Raw genomic sequence first — 24,024 nt, forward strand, 5'->3', positions numbered from 1 at the left:
TATGTACATGTACAAACATGTTTATCTTATTATAACTTAGTGTAGTAAGTTACATTAGTTCTAATGTACATTAGCCTATTATAACTGCCTTTTAATCTTTATAAAGTCATGTTCCACATAACGATGTTTTGGTCAATGGTAAACTTCATATACCATGGTGGTCTCATAAGATTATAATATTATATTTTTATTGTAACTTTTCTGTTTAGATACATAAATATTTACTATCACATTATAGTTGCCTACAGTATTCAGTACAGTAACATGCTGTACAGGTTTGTAGCCTAGGAGCAATAGGTCATACCATATAGCTTAGGTGTAGTGTAGGCTATACCATCTGGGTTAGTGAAAGTACACTCTATGATGGCTGCTGCACAAGGGCGACATATCTAACAACACATTTCTCAGAATTTATCCCTGTCGTTAAGCATGACTGTAGTTTCATGTCTTAGCCCATGCTATTTATGTTCCTTCAAATACTTCATAGTATTTTTTATATAATAATATATTAAAGTTTTATAGGCTAGCTCTTTGTATTATAGTTGTCTTTCCCTTCACATATCCTTTCCAAAGATCTTTTTCTAGACCCTTTGGCTAAATGTAATTGCTTATTTCAGAACTGTAATTTGCCCTATGATAGGTGTTTTATATTTAAGATTAAATCACTTTCCAAGTCTGGAAAATAAAAGAAGTATTTTTGAAGCTATAAAAATAACTTTAGTACACAGGCTTTATTATGATGAGGTCAGAATGTTACTCTGAATTCTCGATTTAACTCATTAGTTTAAAATAAACAGGACTATACTTGACTTGTAAATAAATATGGTTTAGTTTAGAAGCTGTTTTTATGAATGAACTTTGAACATTTCAGCCTAGGTAACTACAGTCTTATTCTTAGTTGTTTAAGAATGACAAAGAGTAGTTTAAAGGTTAGGTATATAATTTACTTATTTAACACATTAACTGCCATGTGAGTTGTATTTAACTTATGCTAGTTTTGAACTGGGGTCTCATGAAGCAAAACTTGCAGTTGGTTAATGAAAATCTTACTTGTTGATGTTCTTATTGTTAAAATTAATATTGACAATTTACTTCTAAAAATATGGATTAAATGAATAGAGGTCAATAACAAATTTTTCATTAAATTAGAAAGGATCATTTTGTTTTTAAAGCTTTCATTCTCTTTTCAGAATAAAACACCATAGCCCCAAGGAAAATTTTTTTTTCTAGTGTGGCAGTCAATGTGTTAAACAATGAAGCTGGTAGTAAACAGCGTTGACAGTATTTAATCTCAATTACCCTTTTTTGTCCTTTTCTCCCTATAGGACTTTTTACCTTAATCCTTGCTGCAGTGTTTCCAAGTAACAGTGGAGATAGATTTACCCTTTCTAAACTATTAGCTGTAATTTTAAGGTAAGAATGCAGCATAATAGCTAGTTTACTCTGCTTGAAAATATGATGTTAAATTTCTGGTACTTGTACAGGATAGTTTATATTATAAAAGCAAAGGAAGATGAGGATACAAGAAGGTTTTAAATGGACATTATGCTACTCAACCCTGCAACACATTCTGAACTAGTTTTCTGAACCTTCCTGGATAGGGTAACCAGATGGAAGGAACCCAAGGCAGCTTTGGTTCTTATTCATGTGTCTGTTGACTCCTTAAGTATTGTACTGATGTTCACATTTTATTTAATGTGGCAGCTTAGTCCTCATAATCTCCCAAGTTTTTATTTCCTTTGTCTAAGACAAATTCCCCCTTTTGTTGTGATTTTGATTTCTCCTTCTCCTACTTTTACTAGAAATGTGACATTCAGTCTTCTCTAATTATCTAAGTCTCAGGTGATCTTTCAGTAATTTTTTGCATAATTCATTGGACAGTTTTACACTACTGCATAACATCAGTATTGTTGATAACTATATTTAAATCTTTTATTTTTATTTAACTAGTGTATGTTTGTCCTGTCTTCTCTATTGGATTATAAACACTTAAAGGCCAAAGCCTTATTTTTGATTGGTGTCACCAAAGCCCTAGCTTTGGCTTTGCCCAAAGACAGTACTCAAAAAAGATGTTTGGTTTGATAAAGCTGTTATTTTTGTGAGAGAAAATCGGAGAAAGTAGCAGAATGATTTAATGGAGAGAGTTGTGTTTCTTAACTATCGGAGCTGGGATTGAATAAGAGCTGTGCTATTTTCTCCTAGGTAGTTCATTGCCTTAAACTCTGAGGGTGTTTCCTAGTTGAGTAAATGATAATATGTACTTTGCAGCTCTGTTTTAAAGTTTGGGGGTAATATATATAAAGTGACTGTCATAAAGACTGGTGCTTGGCAATCACATAAAATTGGTGGCCCTTATTATTACATGTTTGTCTTTTTTAACTATACGGGTAAATTAACCATGGTAGTTTCAGTAGATAGTCTGGATGACCCAACTAATTTACCATTTAAACTTTATGGCCACTAGAGATTTATTCTTTTGCACAGTTGGCTAACGTTTTAGCCAAGCAAATTTTTGCATTAGGGAAATATATTTGTACTGGGGAAGTAAACGAGGTTTTACTTAACTTTGTTGAAAATATGTGCTAACTTCTAACCTTTCTTTGTAATATTTTAATAAAGACTTGATAAAGAAGGAAATGGACATAAAATATTGAACTTGCAAGTGTTTTGACAAAGAACATTACTCTTTTTCATTAAAGTAGGTCTAGAATAGAGGTTGGCAAACTAAGGTAGGCCAGCTGCTGGGTTTTGTAAATAAAATTTTATTGGAACACAGCCATTCTCATTTATTTGCAAATTGTTTGTGGCTGTTTTAGCACTACAGAGGCAGAATTGAATTGCAACAGAGACCATATGGCCTACAGGTTTAAAATATTTACTCTCTGTCCCTTCAACAAAAAGTATTACTTAGAAACTTTTTGTATATGTTCTTGAGAATTATATATTAACGTTGTTTAATACTTTGTTTTCAATTGCTTTTACAATGAAATTGAATATCTGAGGACATAAAAAGAATTTGACTTAGCAACAATCTTGAAAGAAATCTCCTAAGAAATCTCATTTCATTAATTGAGAGACAAAAAAGAGTGTGGCCTCAAGCCAAACAACCTAGAATTCAATCCTGCTTGCATCATTACTGGTTTTGAGATCTTGGGCAAGTTTCTTACTTTTCTGTGCCAATTTCCTCATCTGTAAATTGGGGATAATAATAGGATTTGTCTCATAGAAGTGTTAGGAGGATTAAATGAGTACTTCTAAAGTACTTGGAACAATGTCTGTTATACAACAGGTGCTTAATATATTTAGCCATTATTATCATCATCTAAGTGAGAACAAAATCCCTAGTTTCTAGTATGTTGTGGGTACTCAGTGAATAATAGCTGAATCTGAATTTGAACAATGATTAGTGCACAAAATTGTGATGATTCAATTGAAAGGTAGAAATATTTAATATAACGAATTTATTTGACTTGTGATGACATAATTCCATAAGGAGAAAAATATTCTTTTCCATATTCTCCCATTGCCACCCTGATCTTCTGATCAGTAGGGTAGAGTGGTTAGACTGATTTTTTAAAATTAGCAATATTTCTTCTACTTGAAAAAATTTATAGAATTTACAAGGTACATAGAAATAGACAATGTAAGGTCACTGGGAAAAGGACTGTTTTGTCCACTGCTGTAACATAGTGCTGTAACATAGTGTAATCATATTAAATGCTCAGTAAATAATGAGTGAGTGAGTGACCTCTCTGCATCCTTAATTCAGTCTTATTTTTATCTACTAACATCATAGGACTAGTGAAATTATTTAAGTATGTAAAGATAGTTTTACTGTTAATTTAGATTTTGCCAGTAAACAAGAGTAGTGCCATTGCTACGTTTATATAGGTTTAACATATTTATATTTCCAAAAGAAAGATCGGAAGAAGGATGACAAGTTGGTACATTTGTTCCTAACTGAAAGGAAGTAGATAGCAAAGCACATGAGAACACTGGACTCTGGGGCCAGGCTGTGTGCATTTCAGTCACAGCCATGTGATCTTGGTGAAGTTACTTCATGTCTTTGTGCATTGTTAGTTTTTGTATGTAAAAGGGGAATGGCAATAATAATACTTCCTTATAAGGTAATACTGTGTATTTTTTGAGGATTAAATGAGTTAATATAACACTATATTATATTGATAATATTATTAGCTGTTATCAATGAAATCACAAAATTATTTGACTGTTTTACCCAAAGCTGAGATTGGTCTTAATTGTTGGGTTTGGAGCTGAGAGAGAGACACATGAAGCCTCATGTGGAGCAAAATGCTGTTTATTTTGAGCATCTGGGTACAGATAGGTGGAGGCCAAAAGAACGACCACCACCCGGGAGGGGAAAGCCTTGGGTTTTATAGAGGGTATTTTGGGGGGGAGTGAGCGACACCTGCAGAGATGGGGAAGGGTAGTTTCGTCCTTATCAGGGGGGATAGAAATGCTGGCATCGCTGCAGCTCTCTGTGGTCAGAGTTAGATTTATAACCTTCGGACTCTCCAGACTCCTGTGGCTATTATTTCATGGGCTTTATGATCACTAGTTAAGTTTTCCATTAACCTCATTACATCCTATACATACTTTTTGGGTTCCCACCTAGAACAAACCTAACATTGATAACTTGTAAATAATTTTTATCTTTATGATTAGCCTTTTACAGAATTGATTATTTTGCTCAACAGTAATTACTATTATTCTTATAGCATTGGAGGTGTTGTACTGGTAAACCTGTCAGGGTCTGAAAAATCCGCTGGAAGAGATACAATAGGTAAGTACCTGACTCTGCATTCTCTCTTTTAGAGTATACAAGAAATTTTTGTGCGTATTGTTTATATGCGTGTGAGTGGGTGCGCGCACACACACACACACACACACACACACACACACACACACACATCAAGTGGGCACTAACAGCCTTTTTAAAAACTTTTTCTTTGGAAATAATGTAAAAAAAAATTCATAGTTTACAGAATTCTCACATAGTTTTTACCAGATTCTACAAATGTTAACAACTTATATAACTACAATACAGTTATAAAAATCAGGAATTAACATTGATTATAATACTGTAGTCTATAGAGCCTTTTCAAACTTTGGCATGTTTTTTTTAACTAATTTTTTTTTTTGGTCCAGGATAACTCCTTAATTCCCTTTAATCTGGAACTATTCCTCAGTCTTTTTTGTCTTTTATGACCTTGACACTTTTGTAGGATACTGTCCAGTTGTTTTGTAGAATGTTCGTCAATTTGGGTTTGTCTGACATTTCCTTATGGTTAAACTGAGGTGGGGCATTTTTCTTAAACATTTCATGGAAGTGGAAGTGTTTTCTGATTCATGCATCATACCAGAAGGTATATAATACTGATTTGTTCTATTACTAGCTATGTTAATTTAAAGATGGTGTCTGCCAGGTTGCTCCAGTGTGAAGTTACTAATTTTCCCTTTAATACTTTGAGACTATACAAATTTCCTGTTGCTATTAGATTTTAACCCACAAATTTTATCTTTCAATGTTGATTATTGCCTGAAACAGTTACTACTATGGTGAACACTTAGTTTTGATCCATGGCTTAGATTTTACAAAAATAATCAGAACCCAGCTTAATGGTTTTTCTTTGTATGCTTCTTTAAATATTTGAAATTTATTGAATAGAACAATGCTTTCTAAATTATTCCTCATCACTGCCCGGTGAGCTATGCCTTGAACATAGTTTCCCTTTCTCACCCCAAGCAGCTTTGTGTATATGAAACACACACTCTCTCTCTTTTTATGTGTGAGTGTGTGTGTGTGTGTATACATATATTATATATGTATATATATTGTATGTTGAAAGATTTTGTTGATAGGCTTTTGTTATTTTGCTTTTTAAAAAAGCTTGAGGCCAGGCGTGGTGGCTCACTCCTGTAATCCTAGCACTCTGGGAGGCTGAGGCAGATCGCTCAAGGTCAGGAGTTCAAAACCAGCCTGAGCAAGAGCGAGACACCGTCTCTACTAAAAATAGAAAGACATTAATTGGCCAACTAAAAATATATAGAAAAAAAAATTAGCCAGGCATGGTGACGTGTGCCTGTAGTCCCAGCTACTCAGGAGGTTGAGGCAGTAGGATCGCTGGAGCCCAGGAGTGTGAGGTTGCTGTGAGCTAGGTCAATGCCACAGCGCTCTAGCCTGGGCAACAGAGTGAGACTCTGACTCAAAAAAATAAAAATAAAAAAAGCTTGAAAATAATAAAATAGATTTAATCAAACATTGGTCTTTTGAATAATTAATTAAAGTATTTAGTATGATCACTTGGCAGGAGAACATTATGTAGCTGTCTTAAAAGACTTAAATGTTTTTGAGAGTGAGTTCATAAAGAAAATCAGTATTTATTATTCATATACTATGAGCTCTGCATTTTGTTAGATATTTTGGAACCCTAAAAAGTATAACTAATGTGTTTGCAGTTTTCAAGGAGTTCTTGGTGTGAAACAATATGAGATTTACAAAATCAAGCCACTATAGGTTAAAATAATACCATATTTAACCTTAGTATAATTGGCTAAAGCAGATGACAAGTAGGGTGGGAATTCAGCCAAGTAGAAAGGATACTTTGTTAAAGCTGTGGGACTTTAACAGAGCCTTGAAGATAGGGGTGGTATTGGAATATATGTTAAGAATGATAAATGGGGATAAGAAAAACAGTATAAGTAACAGCATAGTAATGAAAGAAGCATTTGTTAAGTTGGACAGTGCCAGGTGTCAAAATTGTTTAGGTAGGGAAAAATACGAAGCATATATTTCAAAATTAAAAGCAGTGTTACTTATGAGTTTTGTTATTGTAACATGTATAGGTTTGGTTAGGGCATTGAGGTGAATGCTTTGCTATTTATTTGTTAACACATTAAACTCCTTTGTATACTCCTGGAAGACATAGATGGGGTTATTATATATCTCATTATATAGCTTTATATCATTATAAAGATTATTTATATCATTGTATATCTTTTTTATTTATTTATTTTTTTTTTGAGGCAGAGTCTTGCTGTGTTGCCCGGGCTAGAGTGCTGTGGTGTCAGCCTAGCTCACAGCAGCCTCAAATTCCTGGGCTCAAGTGAGCCTCAGCCTCAGCCTCCAGAATACCTGAAACTATAGATGTTCATCAGTATGCCCGGCTAATTTTTTCTATTTTTAGTAAAAACTGAGTCTTGCTCTTGCTGAGGCTGGTTTCAAATTCTTGACCTAAAGTGATCTTCCTACCTCGGCCTCCCAGAGTCCTAAGATTACAAGCATGAACCACCACGCCTGGCCTATATCTTTTCATTTTTGTATACTCATTTCTTGCAGTAGTATCTGACACATTATTAGATTTTAAGTGTATATTGAATGAGTTAATGAATGGATGCTTTAACCATGTTGTTTTTTACAGGTTCCATTTGGTCTCTTGTTGGAGCCATGCTCTATGCTGTCTATATCGTTATGATAAAGAGAAAAGTAGACAGAGAAGACAAGTTGGATATTCCAATGTTCTTTGGTAAGAGTATATTTAACTTGTGAGGCTTTTTACTCTAAATGATTAACTTTGGGGTTTGATTTTGTTTTTTGGAGGTAATCAATAGGGAAGCCTTTTTCCTCCTGCATATGATTCTTTAAAACTGTTTAAAGATTATAAAGTCCAGTCTCAATGTTTTTCTCTTACTTTGTCCTGCATTTTTGTGTATCTATGAGGGTATACTCCTAGAAACTTCTCACACCTTTTTCATGTTATTGTCTTCAGCCTGTGAACAGGTATTTTCCTCATTGACATGACAAAGTTATACTATTATAAGCCTGTGAAAGTTTACCTGTTGTATTATACATTTTGCCATTTTTGAATTGTTGGAAGCATAGGTTTGGGGGAACTGCCCCAAAATGATATGTATAATACTGTTCTAGACTATGTCCTTATTTTCATTAAAACTTGTGGACCATTTAAATGCTTTCCATTTGCATTTTATCTTTAAGACTCAGAATCTTTTATAACATAGATTCTCAAATTACCCAATTATAGTTTTTGGCATCAATTCTTAGGTTTTGCTAAATGAAATACCTAATATGATTTATAAATTCTACTTTGCCTAAAAATCAGCTCAGTAAAGAATTTATGGTATCTGTAGGATTACAAAAGAAGTACACATTGATAAGATATCTTCCTAAAGATATCTGATTATAAACAGATAAAGAAGCCTGGTGCTGAGAGTTCAAAGTGCAGGTTACAGGGATTCAGGAGGTTTATCTCATACTTATCTGAAATATGAGGAAATTAGACTAGATGAATGGCTTCCAAACCTTGATTTAGGGAATACAGAGGGTCCTTGGAAGACTGGGAAGAAGTAGAGTTGCATGCATGGGTCTGGTTCATGGACTCCCTTGATGTTTCAGCTGGAACAGCTCTACTTTGTTGGGCTTTTTGCATTATAATTTAATTTGTAGAAAAGGTTTTCCACTAAAAATAGTTTGAATACCCACACCTAAAGATTAACAAAAATAAAATGTTTGAAAAGCCACCAGACTGAGTGATTGCTTCAGTGCCTTTTAAGTATAGAATTTAAGAAATATATGCTTCAACAATGAAGATAATTTTAATGATGCTTATTTTAGAGTCATAGAAAATTCCATTTGCAACATAATGAAGTGCTAATGGATTTTTGAATATTAGAGGTAAATGGTTAGGTCAGTGGCACTTTTCTTTTAGTGGCAAACTAGGAAGAAAAATTGCTTAATTTACTCTTATTAAGAGAGTGCACATAAACATGTAATTTGTTCTGTTCATATGCAATGTGATATGTAAAGCAATATTGATCTACTCTGGGTTTTATATGGGATTTGGAGAAGAAGAAGTTAGGATTGGGATATGGGGGGGTTCTTGAGGCAAGGGAGTATCAGCAGAGGCATAATAAGGAACAGTGAATAGATCTGAATGATTGTGCCAGGATTTCACTTTCGGGAAGAACAGGAAGGTATGTGGTACTAGATTCTGGGGGCTCTGGGGAATAGGTGAAGTCATTTGGACTTTCTGTCTTTAGGTCAAAGCTGGCTAATTAATCTATGTGGAATTTCATAGAATCATCACTACGGGGCCAGAAAATAGATTTAGTTCTTGATAATGCCAAATTTTGTTGTCTTAGTTAGAATAACTTTTTAATGTTATTTAAGCCTTTTAAGTCCTTAGTCCTTTTTGTTTGTGTCCTTTTGGTTTTTTTTATCACTAGATGTCCTAAGTTGGGTTCCCTAAAGCAGGATATGAGATAGGGATTGGTGTGGGTGGTTTATTGGTTCTCTGAAGGAAAAACTTGTAAGGGAGTAAAGGAAGCAGGATGGAGAAGGAGAAAGAAGCAGGTAGCAGACAGAGAACAGGTAATATGTCTAGGCACTCCTCTGAGTTGTCCTGGCCCATTAGGGCTTGAGCCTGGTCCTTGGCCCATTAGGGCTTGAGCCATGAGCGCTGGCCTTATGAATCCTCCATCAGTTAGTTGTGGGCCGCAGAGGGTGTGGGGTGGTGAGGGTGGGAACTTTCTGGAGAAGACAGATTTGTTTGTTCTCCAAACACAGTTCTTCAGAGAAGGGGGTGGGGGCAGCTGTGAGTCTTTAGCAGCAGATGGAGAGTGGGTGCTCCTGCCTTGTTAAGAAGATTTTAACTAGACATCCTAAATATTGGTTTGTTATTTAGGTGACATAGCAAGTATAAAATATATGTCTACTGTAATTTAATGTTTTTAAAGAAAGCTCTATAGTTACCTCATGGATCTCCTAGTAGATTTGTGATGTTAAACTGTATAGAAAGTGCAACAAAAATTACTATGCAACTGTAATCTTTTTTCTTTATAGTCTTTACATTCACATGTACGTAGTCATTTATAAACTTAATTTCTATAATAATAACAGCTAACTTCTATTAAGTGCTTAACTATGTGCCTGCCAGGTAGTATGATACGTTTTATAAGTGTTTTCCTCTAATCATCTGAACGACCTAATTAAATATTATTTTATATTTATAGATTGGAAAACTGAGGCTTAAAAGAGTTTCTGCATCTTCTACATCTTATAAGGTGTACACTACTAGTGCATTGTAGAGCTGGGATTGACCCAGGACAGTCAGACTATAGAGCATACACCTTTTAACCACTACAGGATAGCTTTCCTTTATGAGTAATCAGCCTGTACTTAGTTCATATGTTGAATAACTATTTGTGCATATATGTTATCTTACTAACTAGCTAGAGCTCTTAGAAGGCAGAGAATTTTATTTTCTTTGGAATCTTCCTCCATTATTCCTAGCATAGTATAGGTATTTTGAATATAAATGAGTTGAATCAGAGAGCAAACCATCTCTTTCCTCAAAATAATTTAGGCCAAATATACAAATGCATACATCACAGCTCCTTCTTTAAGTTCTAGGATACTGTATTATTATTAGCTACGGTTAATGACCCTTCTTGCTGAATTTTCTTAAGTGATTTATTCTACAGTAGTTGCTTTTGTATAGTGCAGACAATTGAACCTTGACTCAGTGATCACCAGTTGCTTGATGCAGTTTTTTCTGGCATTGAGCTAAATTCACTGAACTGACTTGAAAACAAACCAATAGAAGTTCTAGTTACAGAAATTTGTAGGAGCCTTTTGTGCAAAATTTAATGTTTTCTAATTATAGAGTTAATAAGGTTGGGAAATTGAAATAAATGACAATTTTAACTTTTGTCTCTTTTATACACATTCAGGTTTTGTAGGTCTGTTTAATCTGCTGCTCCTATGGCCAGGTTTTTTTTTACTTCATTATACTGGATTTGAGGACTTTGAGTTTCCCAATAAAGTAGTATTAATGTGCATTATCATTAATGGCCTTATTGGAACAGTTCTCTCAGAGTTCCTGTGGTTGTGGTATGTATTATTTATTTTCTTATTAGTTATTAGTTTATTATTATTTATTAGTTTATTAGTTATTAGTTTATTAGTTATTGACTTTTGGATGGTTTAAGCATTTATATTTCTTCTGTACACTGATGGCCCCTCCTGTGCACCCTTTACCACACACACCCACACACATAGACTCACTCTCTCTCTCTCACAATTGAACACATTAAAGTATTTTTAGGAAGTAGAGTGTTATGCAAATAAAAGTAGTCATTATCTAATGGACATCCAGACTTAGGAGATGTGTGTGAGAAGTATGAATGCTTGAGTTCTAAGTGAGAATCTAGGGAACTTTGCTTATTTAAAATGCTTTGGACTATCTGGTTGGTTGTTCATAAGCTTTCATAGGTTGTTCATAGGCTCACCCTTTCATGTGGGTGAGACAGCTATGTAAATCATAAACTGATTAATTTGAGTTGTTAACATACTTTGATATGTTATAATGTCAAATATATTGGTATGAGATAATAAGGTTAAAATAATTTAAAAATGGTATCATGTATGGGGTTTGAGAAATCTTTTAAATATAGAGCTTTATATTGAGTCCATCTAATAGAAACTTAAAAAGAAATACAAATTATACTTAAACTCCTAAATGAATTTTATTACATAGTAATTGAGACTATTAACTAGTTTTCCCTTGCAAAAGACTGCAACAGAAATAGACTTTTTCATGAAGTCTTCCTCAGTGCTCTGCCTGTGTTCCTCCCCAACTCCCTGTCCAGTGAAGGAAATATCTCTATTTCTTGATCTTCCATATTTACTCCCTTTGGTGTAGTACTTAAAGATTTACTTTGTATTGTAATAATTTACATACTTATCTAAACTCCTTTGCTGATCTAAATCTCTTTGATATCAATCCACTTATTCATTTTTTCATTACATATATTTTAGATGCTCAATTTTTTTAACCTGAAATATTAACTGATGACAAAAGGAGTCAGCCATCAGCTAACCTGGGAAAAGCTGGATTAAGTCAAACAGGTTTTCTAATTCTACCTCTCAGATTTTTATTATAATACTTTGCATGGTCAATATCTAAGAATATATGCTATATTTGACCCTTGAATCCTCTTTTCACAGAGCAGCTCATGAGCAGTAGGAATCACTAGTATTTGAGTTTCCTTTACCTCATCAGTGAAGACTAATTGTCCAAGCCCCAGTGAATACTTCTGGTGACACTTTATCAAGAGCCCATTTTATTGCAAGACAGCGTTAAGTTCTGACACATATACTGAGCTAGAATTTACTCGCCTATAACTTCACTTCCATGGATCTGTAGTCCTAATATATACATTATGTTTTTTTTTATCTTGGCTGATGATTAATTTTCTTCATATATACCCAAATTATTAGTCTTTGTAAGTGGATTGTCTGTGTTTGGTAGAATATTTTCCTTTAACTAAACAAAATTATATGCAGGTTGATATTTCAAAATTTCATACCAACATTGATAGTTCAAGGTGGAAAGAGAGTGAAGAGCTCAGCTTTTGGTTAGAACAATTGTTTGAAAAGTATAAAACAACAAAGAAATAATTCTTTAAAAATATCTGGTTCCTTCTTTTCTATACTAAGCCAATCAAAAGAATAATACACTATATTCGTTTTTATGAGAGTGAGATGTTTTTGCTTTGGAGGCAAAGTTGCATGTTGGTTTATCACTTTCTTAAAGTCTATGTGTAAGATATTGTCCTATTATTTTAACAATGCTATTTTCTTTGTTAGCTAAGTATCATTATAAAACAATAAGAACTCTATTGAACAGTTTCTTTAAAAAAAATAATGAAATGGACATTATACATCCAAAGTTGAATCCTATTTGTAAACAGATCTTGAAAATAATATAAAATATTTTGAACTTTTAATACCTACATATTTATATTTTAATATTTGAAGATAAACTTTGAGAATTATCTTAATATATTTATTATTTTTTATGTCTTAGTCCATCCTGAGTTCTTATTACTGCTCCTGATCTCTCAAGCCTATATTGTAGTTTCAAAAGTCTATTGTTCAGTATTTTTCTTTGGTTCTTTTATTTTTTTAATACAGAAATGCATATTTTGTCTTTTGTTTTATTTTAGGGGCTGCTTTCTTACCTCATCATTGATAGGCACACTTGCACTAAGCCTTACAATACCTCTTTCCATAATAGCTGACATGTGTATGCAAAAGGTAAGGCAAACTGTTTATTAGACACTTTAGGTATATTGTTAAAATAGAGCAAATGAAAATAAAGGGATATGACTAAATTATAAGGGATACAAACATGAATGATATTTGATGTCTTCTATCTGAAGGTGCTTTACTACCTAGAAATACAAAAAGTACCAAAGCAATGGATAATCTCCATTTTTAGCTTTTCATTTTTTTTCTAAATTTTTAAGTTAAGGGCATTATCTTTATATGTAGTTCTGTAGTTTTTCAGCTGATTTTGTTTCAGATGTTCTTTGGTAAGTCAGTGATATAGAATAGGGGATACATTTTATCATATAAGTAATAGTATTTTGGCTTCTAAGATAAACTCTTATCATCAGAGGTTTCTTAACACTACACTGATACTAGAGAGATGAACACCACATGAATGATGCTGTTTCTCAGTGAACGTTCATCTCTGTCTCAACTCTGCAGAGCAGGTGTCCTTTTTGTCTTCTATGCAGTCCTCCTGATCTGGATGCAGAGATTCTTGTGATGAATATTTGCAATGATAACATCACAAAAAAGAGAATTGAGGTGTCTCTGCCAGCAGCCTAGAAGGGAGGAGCCTCAGTGCTCCTAGAGGTAGCATGGATTTGCCATTGGCCAATGCTAAAAGATGGAGGGGGGTAGCCAATTATCACACCTTTCAGCATTTATAAGCTTTTAACTACAAGTACTAAGTAACACACTTGTGAGCGTGTGTGTGTGTGTGTTTTGGTTTAATATAACTTGAAGAGGGAAATAAATACTCCAAAGCCCGAAGGCTTACAATGTGTACAAATAGTCATATTTTTAAAGTTGTTTTTCTTTAGGTCTTTGCATTTTTTTAAGATGAAGGAAAAATACTCTCAGTGATATGTATTCTCTATAAAACAATTCTGTGCTGATATTTAACTTTGTTTTATAGCTCAGTAAATTCTTACTTATTTGTCATGGTTAAAAATGGAGATCTTCTCCTTAATTGAGAATTAAGTATCTTACATACCATGCATTTTCAAAGAATGTGAATATTATAAAATACACATAATACCAAAGTTACACATCACTAAATTCTTTTATAGATTTAAATAATATCCAGATCCTTCCCTGTCTCTGGGTTGTAATCCTGAACATGAACCAAAATGGTTGTAGTAAAACTGGGGAAGTGCTGCTTATTAGAAGATTTTGGTAGACTGCTGTATAAATCACCTTTACCATACTGGTATTTTAAAAACATAAGCTTTTGTATAGTGAAAAATAAATTGAAGGTCAATTTTAGGAAATTTTCTTTTTTTGAGACAGAGTCTTACTCTGTTGCCCGGACTAGAGTGCCATGGCGTCAGCCTAGCTCACAGCAACCTCAAACTCCTGGGCTCAAGCGATCCTCTTGCCTCAGCCTCCCGAGTAGCTAGGACTACAGGCATGTGCCACCATGCCTGCCTAATTTTTTCTATATATTTTTAGTTGGCCAATTAATTTCTTTCTATTTTTAGTAGAGGCGAGTTCTTACTCTTGTTCAGGCTGGCTTCGAACTCCTGACCTTGAGCGATCTTCCCACTTTGGCCTACCAGAGTGCTAGGATTACAGGCGTGAGCCACCATGCCTGGCAAATTTTAGGAGATTTTTAAGAGAACTGTCACAGGGGACCTTACTTTGTTAAATGATAATATAATTTGTTTAATGAACTATTTTAAGATGAAGGGGAATGTATGTACATGTAGCTAATTAGAAAAACATAACCAAATAGTCTTTTCTTGACTGTCTTCACATGTAGAACTGGACAATGAGGTAAATGAGTAGGCTGGGCTTTGGTGAGTGTTGAGCATAAGGAGATTCCTTCTGGAAAAAGTAGCAGGGTGTGCCCAGAACTGAAACATGATAGGATAAATCTTCCACTTTCATGGGTTTTCTTGGTTCTATTAGCCAACCATATTTATGGATAGCTTCCGAAATTTTAGCCATTGTTAACATTGTGCTTGAAACAAATTGGCTATTTTAATCTATTTATAATTGTTTTACATAATAGGAAGCTTCTGTGATCAAATTCAGATTTATATTCATTTGTATTCAAGAATTAGAAAAAAAAATTTTTGTTTATGTAGGCAATTTTCTTTGTTTTAATAAATGTCTTTATTTCTTTTATTTGCATAGTTTGTTGGAAATCAAATTAGAAGTTTTTTTATTACAAGGCAATACGTAAATATCTACATTGTTGAAAATGAATTTTGCCTTTAAAAGTCTTCTAAGATTCTATCTACTTTTATAAAGTTTACTTTTATTCATTTATGAAATAAGATTTTTAGTTGAATGAAATCATTCTATCAACTATATCTACATTTTTAATTCTCATGCATAATTTTTTAATATGTCTTCTGATTTGGGTGATTTAAATGCATCATGATTTTTCTAGATTATTAAATATTCTGGTAAATATTCCAAGAATATGTTAAAAATATCTCCATAATTTGATTAATTAAATGAAGGCTTTTTTTGTTTTGTTTTTCTTAATGACTGCTCTTTCCTGGCTGTTCTTAGGCTGACTCTGCCACTGTGTGTGTGTGTACCATACAAATAGGGCATGTATGTTAAAAATCATCAGTTATTATTCTTGTGTTGTGTGTTTTGAATTTCCTCTTAAAAGATATCATTCTTACAAAACCCCTTTACTCTGACTAATGGTGCTATGAAATGGAATAGTATATGTTTTCCACCAGAGGGAGTCTTGCCTATGATTCCAAACCTCTTTTATTTATTTATTTTTTAAACTCTCAGAATAAACATGGTTCTCCTCCCCTATTTTAAAGGTAGGAGTTACTATTTTCATCATTATTTTAAAAGCAGACCTCCAGGGTGTTGCACCTAAGTCTCAATAGTTGATCAGTGCAGTCTTCTTTGACAATTGTTTTTGATCTTTAGTTGAATCTAGATTGTAAAGGTAAATGGAAAGGGAAGAATTATTTTTGTTAATGGTAACTTAATGGTATCTCCTTATTTTTTATTTTCTTGACGACTCTAATAAATGACAGATTGGAGGATCAGACTTGGTGACATTGGAGGGCTCGGCACTGTTGAGGCTTGTCTTGTTGCATGTCTTCTCTGGCTAACACTCCTTAGTAAAAGTATTCCTATATATTTTCTTTGTTTTAAAGATCATTAATTCATTTCAAACTTTTTTCATTTGTTACTAAATAATAAGCTAGTTTTGAATGTCATGGTTAGCATTTGTTGCAATTGTTAATAAAAGGTTTGCAAAAGTTGCACTTAAGGATTTCATTTGTTTTTAGTACTGTCTTAACTCTAACATAATACATCATAGCACACGTATAATTTATTTTTTTAAGTGTGCATTTTCAAAGATGACTTCAGTAACTGAGGGAAAGGGATGCACTTGAGAAAAGGCAGTAAACAGTAAAGAAGAAACGGGCAACTTGGTGTGCAATGTGGTATTCATAGTGGGTATTTCTGCATGGTGTACTATGCCTAATAAAAGGGGGGCATTCCTTCTTGGCTTTCCTAAGGCTGTTTTCCAAGCAAGAAGTATTGTTGTTGGTAATTTTGGTAAGTGGAATTGTAAGTTGAAGTCCTAAATCCAAATTTAAAAATAATCTACTTAATAATACATTATCCATGGTTACTGTTGTATTTTTAGTGTTTTAACTTATTCCTGCTAGTTTTCACAAATGGAAAATTTATGTTAAAGGGGAAAATTGCCTTAATAATTGTGGGTTTCTTCTTCCCCTATCTTTTATTTTTAGGTGCAGTTTTCTTGGTTATTTTTTGCAGGCGCTATCCCGGTATTTTTTTCATTTTTTATTGCAACTCTCTTATGCCATTATAATAATTGGGATCCTGTGATGGTGGGAATCAGAAGAATTTTTGCCTTTATATGCAGAAAACATCGAATTCAGAGGTAAGTTTAATTCCAATACAGATATCAAAAAAATAATGTTTGTTAAATAAAGAAAGAATCATATCATGCTGGCCTAGTTTTTAGAGATTTTATGAGTAATTATTGAAAGAATATAATTTATCTATATGTTATGCCAGATAAAAATAAAATAATTTGTTCAGATCCTTTAGGTAATAAGATAGTTTCTTCCTCAGTACTTTTTAGAAAAAATGTTTTGATTCACAGGTAAAACCAAAATGCTTACTATTTTGCCATAATGAATTTTTTTTTTTTTGAGATAGAGTCTCACTTGTTGCTCAGGCTAGAGTGCCGTGGCATCAGCCTAGCTCACAGCAACCTCAATCTTCTGGGCTCAAGCGATCCTCTTGCCTCAGCCTCCCGAGTAGCTGGAACTACAGGCATGCACCACCATGTCCGGCTAATTTTTTGTGTATATATTTTTAGTTGGTCAATTAATTTCTTTCTATTTTTAGTAGAGACGGGGTCTCGCTCAGGCTGGTTTTGAACTCCTGACCTCGAGCAATCCGCCCGCCTCGGCCTCTCAGAGTTTATGAGAGGTGGCTCACACCTAGAATTATAGGCGTGAGCCACCACGCCCGGCCTATTTTGCCATAATGAATTTAAATGAAGATTTTTATTGGTTTGAACATAATTCATAATAGAATATGATAGCACTGCCTAAAATTTTGTTTTGATTTTTTTCTTTCTTTCTTTTTTTTTTGAATCAGAGTCTCGCTCTATTGTCCGAGCTAGATTGCCATGGCATCATCCTAACTCAAAGCAACCTCAAACTCCTGGACTTAAGCAATCCTTCTGCCTTAGCCTCCCAAGTAGCTGGGACTACACACATGCACCACCATGCCCCGCTAATTTTTTCTATGTATTTTTAGTTGTCCAGATAATTTCTTTCTATTTTTAATAGAGACGGGGTCTTGCTCTTTTTTAGGCTAGTCTCGAACTCCTGACCTCCAGCGATCTTCCCACCTTGGCCCCCAAGAGTCCTAGGATTACAGGCGTAAGGCACCGGGCCTGGCCTGATTTCTTTCTTTTTAAGAAAAAATTCTATTTTACTCTAAAAAGAATTTGGGACAAGTTCTTGGGAAATTTTATCCTAGTCTTGGTTCTGCCTCTAACTCGTATTCTGACCTCACATCTTGAGCCAGTGGAGTTGATAATGTTTAAGGTTCCCTTTTAGCTGTAAAACTTTAACTGTTGTTTTTCTTTCTTAAGAGTTCCAGAAGACAGCGAACAGTGTGAGAGTCTCATTCCTATGCACGGTGTTTCTCAGGAGGATGGAGCTAGTTAGCTGTTGTCTGTAGCCCAGGTGTGTATGTGAGTTGGCATTAATATTGAATGTGGTTCTTATTCTTGTAATATTCAAACGTGGGATTGATTTTCCATAATTAGTTGTTTGAGAGGCAGTGCAGCCTACAGGTTAAGGGAATAGCCTCTGGAGGCAAACTGGGCTCCAATTCCAGCTTCTTCATGTACTAGCTGTGTGACCTTATGTAGGGTTCTTAACTTTTTTATGCTTCAGTTTTCTTATTTGTGAAATGGGATTGCAGTAGAACCTCCCTCATAAGGTTATTACAAATATTAAATACTTGGCAAGTTTAAGTATATACAGTGGTGCCTGACTCAAATTAAATTAGATCAGTAAGTTTTAACTCTTATTTTTATTCATGCTAAGGGTCATCATTTTATTTAATGAGATACTTTAGAAAAATATTTTTTCTCTGATTATAAAAGTAAGAGTAAATGTAATATTTTGGTGTATATCTGGTTCTTTTCTGTGTGTGTGTTTTACATAAGTGACACAATGTATATCCTGATTCTCTGACTGCTTTGTCACTTAGCAATGTTTCAGGAACATTTTTTCATCTTTTAGGTTTTAAGAAATACTGTCTTTTATATTTCTTAGATGACAGAAAGAGTGCATGATATTTAATGTTTTACTGAAAGAGTACTTGAAATAAATCCAGTGCATATCTTTGGCATATAGAAAAATGATTGTTTATTTTGAATGAGAGATTACTATAAATTACTAGAATTCTGGAGATTCAGGTCCCTTTCTTCTGAGATATCTTTGGGCAATTTATGTTGAAATGTTTCCTAATCAAAACTAGGTTTCCCTTCCTCAAGTAGAACATTGTACAACTCCTGTCAACTCCTAACACTCATTGGTTTTGAAGCTTAAGTGTCATTATCTTCTTGGTAAATTTGCCTCTAACCTAAGGCTAATTGTCTTAGTTTTTGTGTTTTTCTTTGGTGGGTTGTTTTTTAATCTAGTTTTACTATTTTGATGGTTATACATGCCCACGGTTTGAATTCTAGTTCTCAAGACTTCTTGTTCAACCCAGTTATCCCACCCCACGCTGCCCGCACTGCATCCTGCTGTCATTCTTTTCCCACTCTGAGGAAATCACTTTAAACTCTTAGCTGATTCTTTTGATACTTACCTTCCTGTCTTTAAGTATCATGTTTATGACTTTTGTTTCTTGAGTTTTCAGTTGTAGGTATCTACAATTGACTTTTCTACTGAGGTTGATGAAGATAGATTATTTTCAAGTTTATTTTTCCTCTGTTCCCATCCCACATGCCTGCCCCCCAGGCCCCTATCAATCCTACATCTTCCTCCTCCCTGTGTAGTTATTGCATAATTTTGAGTATATGGAAATGAGATGGAGAAGAGGCACTTGACCAACTGTGAAAAGTAAAGGGAAGACATCTGAGTATCTAGCTGCTTCTATAGACTTTGTACCAGTCTTCCTGTCTTTCTTCATCCCTCCTTACAAAGATAAATATGGTCCTATTTCTCCATTGCTAGCTAAGAGTTGGCTGCCATTTTCTGTCTCACAGCTCGTCTCTTTGTCCATTGGTTTATTTTTTTTAAGGAAAAATCCCTTGATTGTCTTTTTAGTGAGGAGGGGAAGCAGTGGAACTATATAGGTGTTTATTTGCCATTTTTAAATTTAAAAAAAAACATAAACATAATTATAGTAAGTCCTTAATGTCATTGATAGGTTCTTAGGAACTGCAGCTTTAGGCAAAATGCTATACAACAGTTCCTCAAATAATTTTTTTTTTCTTTTTGAGACAGAGTCTCACTCTGTTGTGCAGGCTAGAGTGCTGTGGCGTCAGCCTTGCTCACAGCAACCTCCAACTCCTGGGCTGAAGCAATCTTCCTGCCTCAACCTCCTGAGTAGCTGGGACTACAGGCATGTGCCACCATGCCTAGCTAATTTTTTATGTATAGTTTTAGTTGTCCAGCTAATTTCTTTCTATTTTTTTAGTAGAGAGGGGATCTTGCTCTTGCTCAGGGTGGTCTTGAACTCCTGACCTTGAGCGATCATCCTGCCTTGGCCTCCCAGAGTGCTAGGATTACAGGTATGAGCCACCACGCCTGGCCTCAAATAATTTTTTTTTTGTTATAACATTGATGAGGACAAAAGGTGGTTTTCTTGTCAATTTGCTTAAAGTTGTAGTTTCCAAGAACTATTGACAATGTTAAGTAAAGACTTATTATATTCTGTAAAGATTTTTTTTTTTTGAGACAGAGTCTCGCTTGTTACCCAGACTAGAGTGAGTGCTGTGGCGTCAGCCTAGGTCACAGCAACCTCAAACTCCTGGGCTCAAGTGATCCTGCTGCCTCAGCCTCCTGTGTAGCTGGGACTACAGGCATGTGCCACCATGCCCGGCTAATTTTTCTATATATATTAATTGGCCAATTAATTTCTTTCTATTTATAGTAGAGATGGGGTCTTGCTCTTGCTCAGGCTGGTTTCGAACTCCTGACCTCAAGCAATCCACCCGCCTAGGCCTCCCAGAGTGCTAGGATCACAGGCATGAGCCACCGCGCCTGGCCATATTCTGTAAAGATTTTAAATGCTGTAAATGCTTTTATAAAAATGCTTTATACATTATTTTTCCTTGGTATGCTGTGCATGAATTCCATACTTACACTAAAGCCCACCCGACCCAGGCAAGGTTACAATATTTTTGGAAGTGAGAGCTGGATAAAGGGGAGACAATGAAGACTAAAGAAGATGCATCACAACAGAGCAGTGTAGAGTAGAACAGGTTGAGCAGGAGTCTTTGTCTCTGCAGGAGTGATGGTGGATGATACCAGGAGTAAAACTAACCGCTCATACATAATCTGTAAGTTGTACTGGATGTCAGCCTTTGACATTGCTATAGAAGTCACTTTCATGAGTTCTTAGTACCGACTTGAGTATCCAGTTATTAAGTGCATATACAGTGTATGACAGATATTTCAACATTAAGATAATTTGCTTTTTAAAATCTGAACTGTAGGAAATTATAATCTAATCATGTTTTTATATTTTTTTGTTTTATTTTTAGCTTGATAATGGAACATTATACAGCGAAGAGACAATCTCTGGCAAGTTTTTGTAGAAAAATGTTTCAGTGCCTAGTCTGAAAAATAACAGTTTCAGTTCTTTGAAACTCTAAAATGTATTTTTCTCATATCTGTTTTCTTCATTTTCATAATGAAGTACTTTGCTATGTAGCTGTGTACATATCACTACAATTATAGGAAGTTCCAGTCCATAGTCCATCTAAAGGACCAATCTGCCTTATCATATCTCAAGGAATTCAGCTGATGAAATCATTTGAACTAATCAAGGAATGAATCCTAATGTTCTGGAGACTTTATTTTCACATATTTGTTAAATGCTGGACTATATTATGAAAATATTTTTAAGAAATCATGTAAGTATTCATAGACCAGTATTTCTGACAGGTAAAATGCTAAAATAAGCTGCCTGTAATAGGTACGGATTATATTTTTGAGTTTTGTAGAATGTTGCAAATTAACCACCTAGAAAAATGTTTAATTTATGCAACAAGTATGTTCATGCAAATTTGGTAGGACTTTAAAAAGAATAAATATTTGAGAAACGATCTGGTTCACTTACACTACATATACTGTATTGTCCTTTCATAGCATTAGGTGCCTTGTATTTTAAATCTGTGACAAACCATGATAAATTTTTAAAGAAGTATTATTATAAAATGAAGAATTGTGTATTTCTAAAGGCTATATTGCTGTAAATTTAATTGATAAAGCTCTGTTTAGAGTTTTGAAGAAATATTGTCTCTTCAATTAAGAAATTTTCATAATGGAATGATTTAAATTGAAGTGATAATGAGTATTATTAAAATAAAATTTTTATATGTGTATCTGTGTTATAGATATATCAAGTAATTTCTAATTTTTTTCACATATAAATGTGCCAGATTACCCTAGAACTAGATGCTGCTGCTTTAAATAACTTTAGTTTTTCTAAATAAATTTTTGATAGTTAAAATAACAAAGAAGAAAGGTAATAAGGAATTCTACTTAAAAAATTACATTTGAAAAAAAATTACATTTGAATTTTTCCTCTACCAAGATTAAATTAAATGTAAAATACTCCTAATTGCAACTCCTAAACATAGGCCTTACAGGTACTTATTATGCAACTGCTCCTGGACTCTATTTGCTATAAACGTCAGTGAACATATGTCCCAGGATTCACTGGCTTCTGACTAAGCAGAATCCATTCCCTTTTCAAGTTTTGTGAGAGTAGTTTAGTTCTGTTTAAAATCACTTAACAAATCTGATTTTTAAAAATTCCTTTGCAGTGTTCAGCTTCATTTTGTCCTATTCACGTTCTTAAAATTGCTTTGGTGTTATCATGAGTCTAAAATGAAGTTTACCATCTTTCTGCTTAGTCATGAGAACTTCTATATTAATTTAAAAAATTATGATATTAAATTTAAAAAATAGCTGTCTTCTCATTTGTTATCACCAATAATTCTTAAGCTAAAAATGTTGATTTTATTATACTTTTTGACCTTTTTTGCTTCATAGGGTGGGCTCAAGAATGTGGATTTCTAAGGAATTATCTTTTAAAACAAACTTAATGAAGTAACACTTGAATTACTCAAGGACTAATTTTGGTTAAAGTTTATTATCTAGATACTCTACTTTCTATTTTTGCTGCTTGACAGTTCACAAAAACCTTCAGCAATTTACAGGGTAAAATAGTTGAAGCAGTGGAAGTGAAACTTAAATTTTAAATTACTCTGTAAATATGGTAGGAAAAGAGGTTGAACTCGGAACTTTTTTGTTGTTCGTGTGTTCTTTGCTTATATCAATACACATCACACGTGGTCACTCAGGATTCTCAAAATAGTAAGCCTTGGTTGTAACATGCTGGGTAGATCTCAGCAGGTCTTCTTCCACTAGCACTAGACTGTTTTTTTTTTTTTTAAATCAAAGAACAACTTCTTTAGAAAGAAGCACCGATAAATTGGTTAGCTGAAAGTATGAGTAACTGCTCCTTTGCTTGCCCACCTCTCTTTTTCTCTCAGGTTATATTATCTGAATAATTGTTGTGTTCAAATACTATAGCCAAGGTGAGTGAGCAATTGAAGACTTCCTTTCTGCATCTTTGTACTTAAGAGTTTATCGTCTCAAAAAATTAAAGTTTTGCCGGGTTGCTTCAATTCAGTGGATTACTCAGAAACTAGGTAACAAGTCCCTGGGATCCTGGAGACCGCACTGCAGGCCTTTGCAAATGCTGGGGAGAGGTTCCATTCAAGTGACTGCCAGTGTCCTTCCTCTGCATTGAAACATTGTTGGCCAGTAATTATATTTTTCTGAATCTGAAAACACAAATAGGGACTTCTCATATCTTGTGTTCAGTCTTCTACTTTTCTTCCCATATATAATTTAAATCCCATTATTGTATAATGTTTCAAATTATGACCTTGATTGAAGGAGGTCTATTTTGTCAGAAAGTCTTTTTATTAGATGAACATCAGAATCTCAGTCACAACAAAGCTGAAAAATGAGGCAATCTTAAAAGCTTAAAAATGAGGCAATCTTGAATGCTTTTGAGATGAATGCTTTTTGGAGCTTAGAAAAGCCATTAGTTGTGTGCAATGCACCTATACTTACTCC

At 34.0% G+C, this 24,024-nt stretch overlaps 1 protein-coding gene across 1 annotated transcript in view; it reads left to right on the forward strand.

Annotated features, from left to right (window-relative positions):
• The window catches only part of SLC35F5 (solute carrier family 35 member F5), a 41,591-nt gene extending 18,262 nt beyond the window's left edge, over window positions 1-23,329 (forward strand). The window contains exons 9-16 of the mRNA XM_012739487.3: window positions 1,326-1,413; window positions 4,740-4,804; window positions 7,443-7,547; window positions 10,771-10,930; window positions 13,048-13,138; window positions 16,897-17,051; window positions 18,282-18,375; window positions 21,414-23,329. Of these exons, the coding sequence (XP_012594941.1) occupies window positions 1,326-1,413; window positions 4,740-4,804; window positions 7,443-7,547; window positions 10,771-10,930; window positions 13,048-13,138; window positions 16,897-17,051; window positions 18,282-18,357 (740 nt within the window). The 3' untranslated portion in view covers window positions 18,358-18,375; window positions 21,414-23,329. The remainder of the gene's footprint in view (window positions 1-1,325; window positions 1,414-4,739; window positions 4,805-7,442; window positions 7,548-10,770; window positions 10,931-13,047; window positions 13,139-16,896; window positions 17,052-18,281; window positions 18,376-21,413) is intronic.
• Window positions 23,330-24,024: the final 695 nt, after the last annotated feature.

The sequence above is a fragment of the Microcebus murinus genome, chromosome 8, assembly GCF_040939455.1.
Source record: "Microcebus murinus isolate Inina chromosome 8, M.murinus_Inina_mat1.0, whole genome shotgun sequence".
In the NCBI taxonomy this organism is placed as follows: Eukaryota; Metazoa; Chordata; class Mammalia; order Primates; family Cheirogaleidae; genus Microcebus; species Microcebus murinus.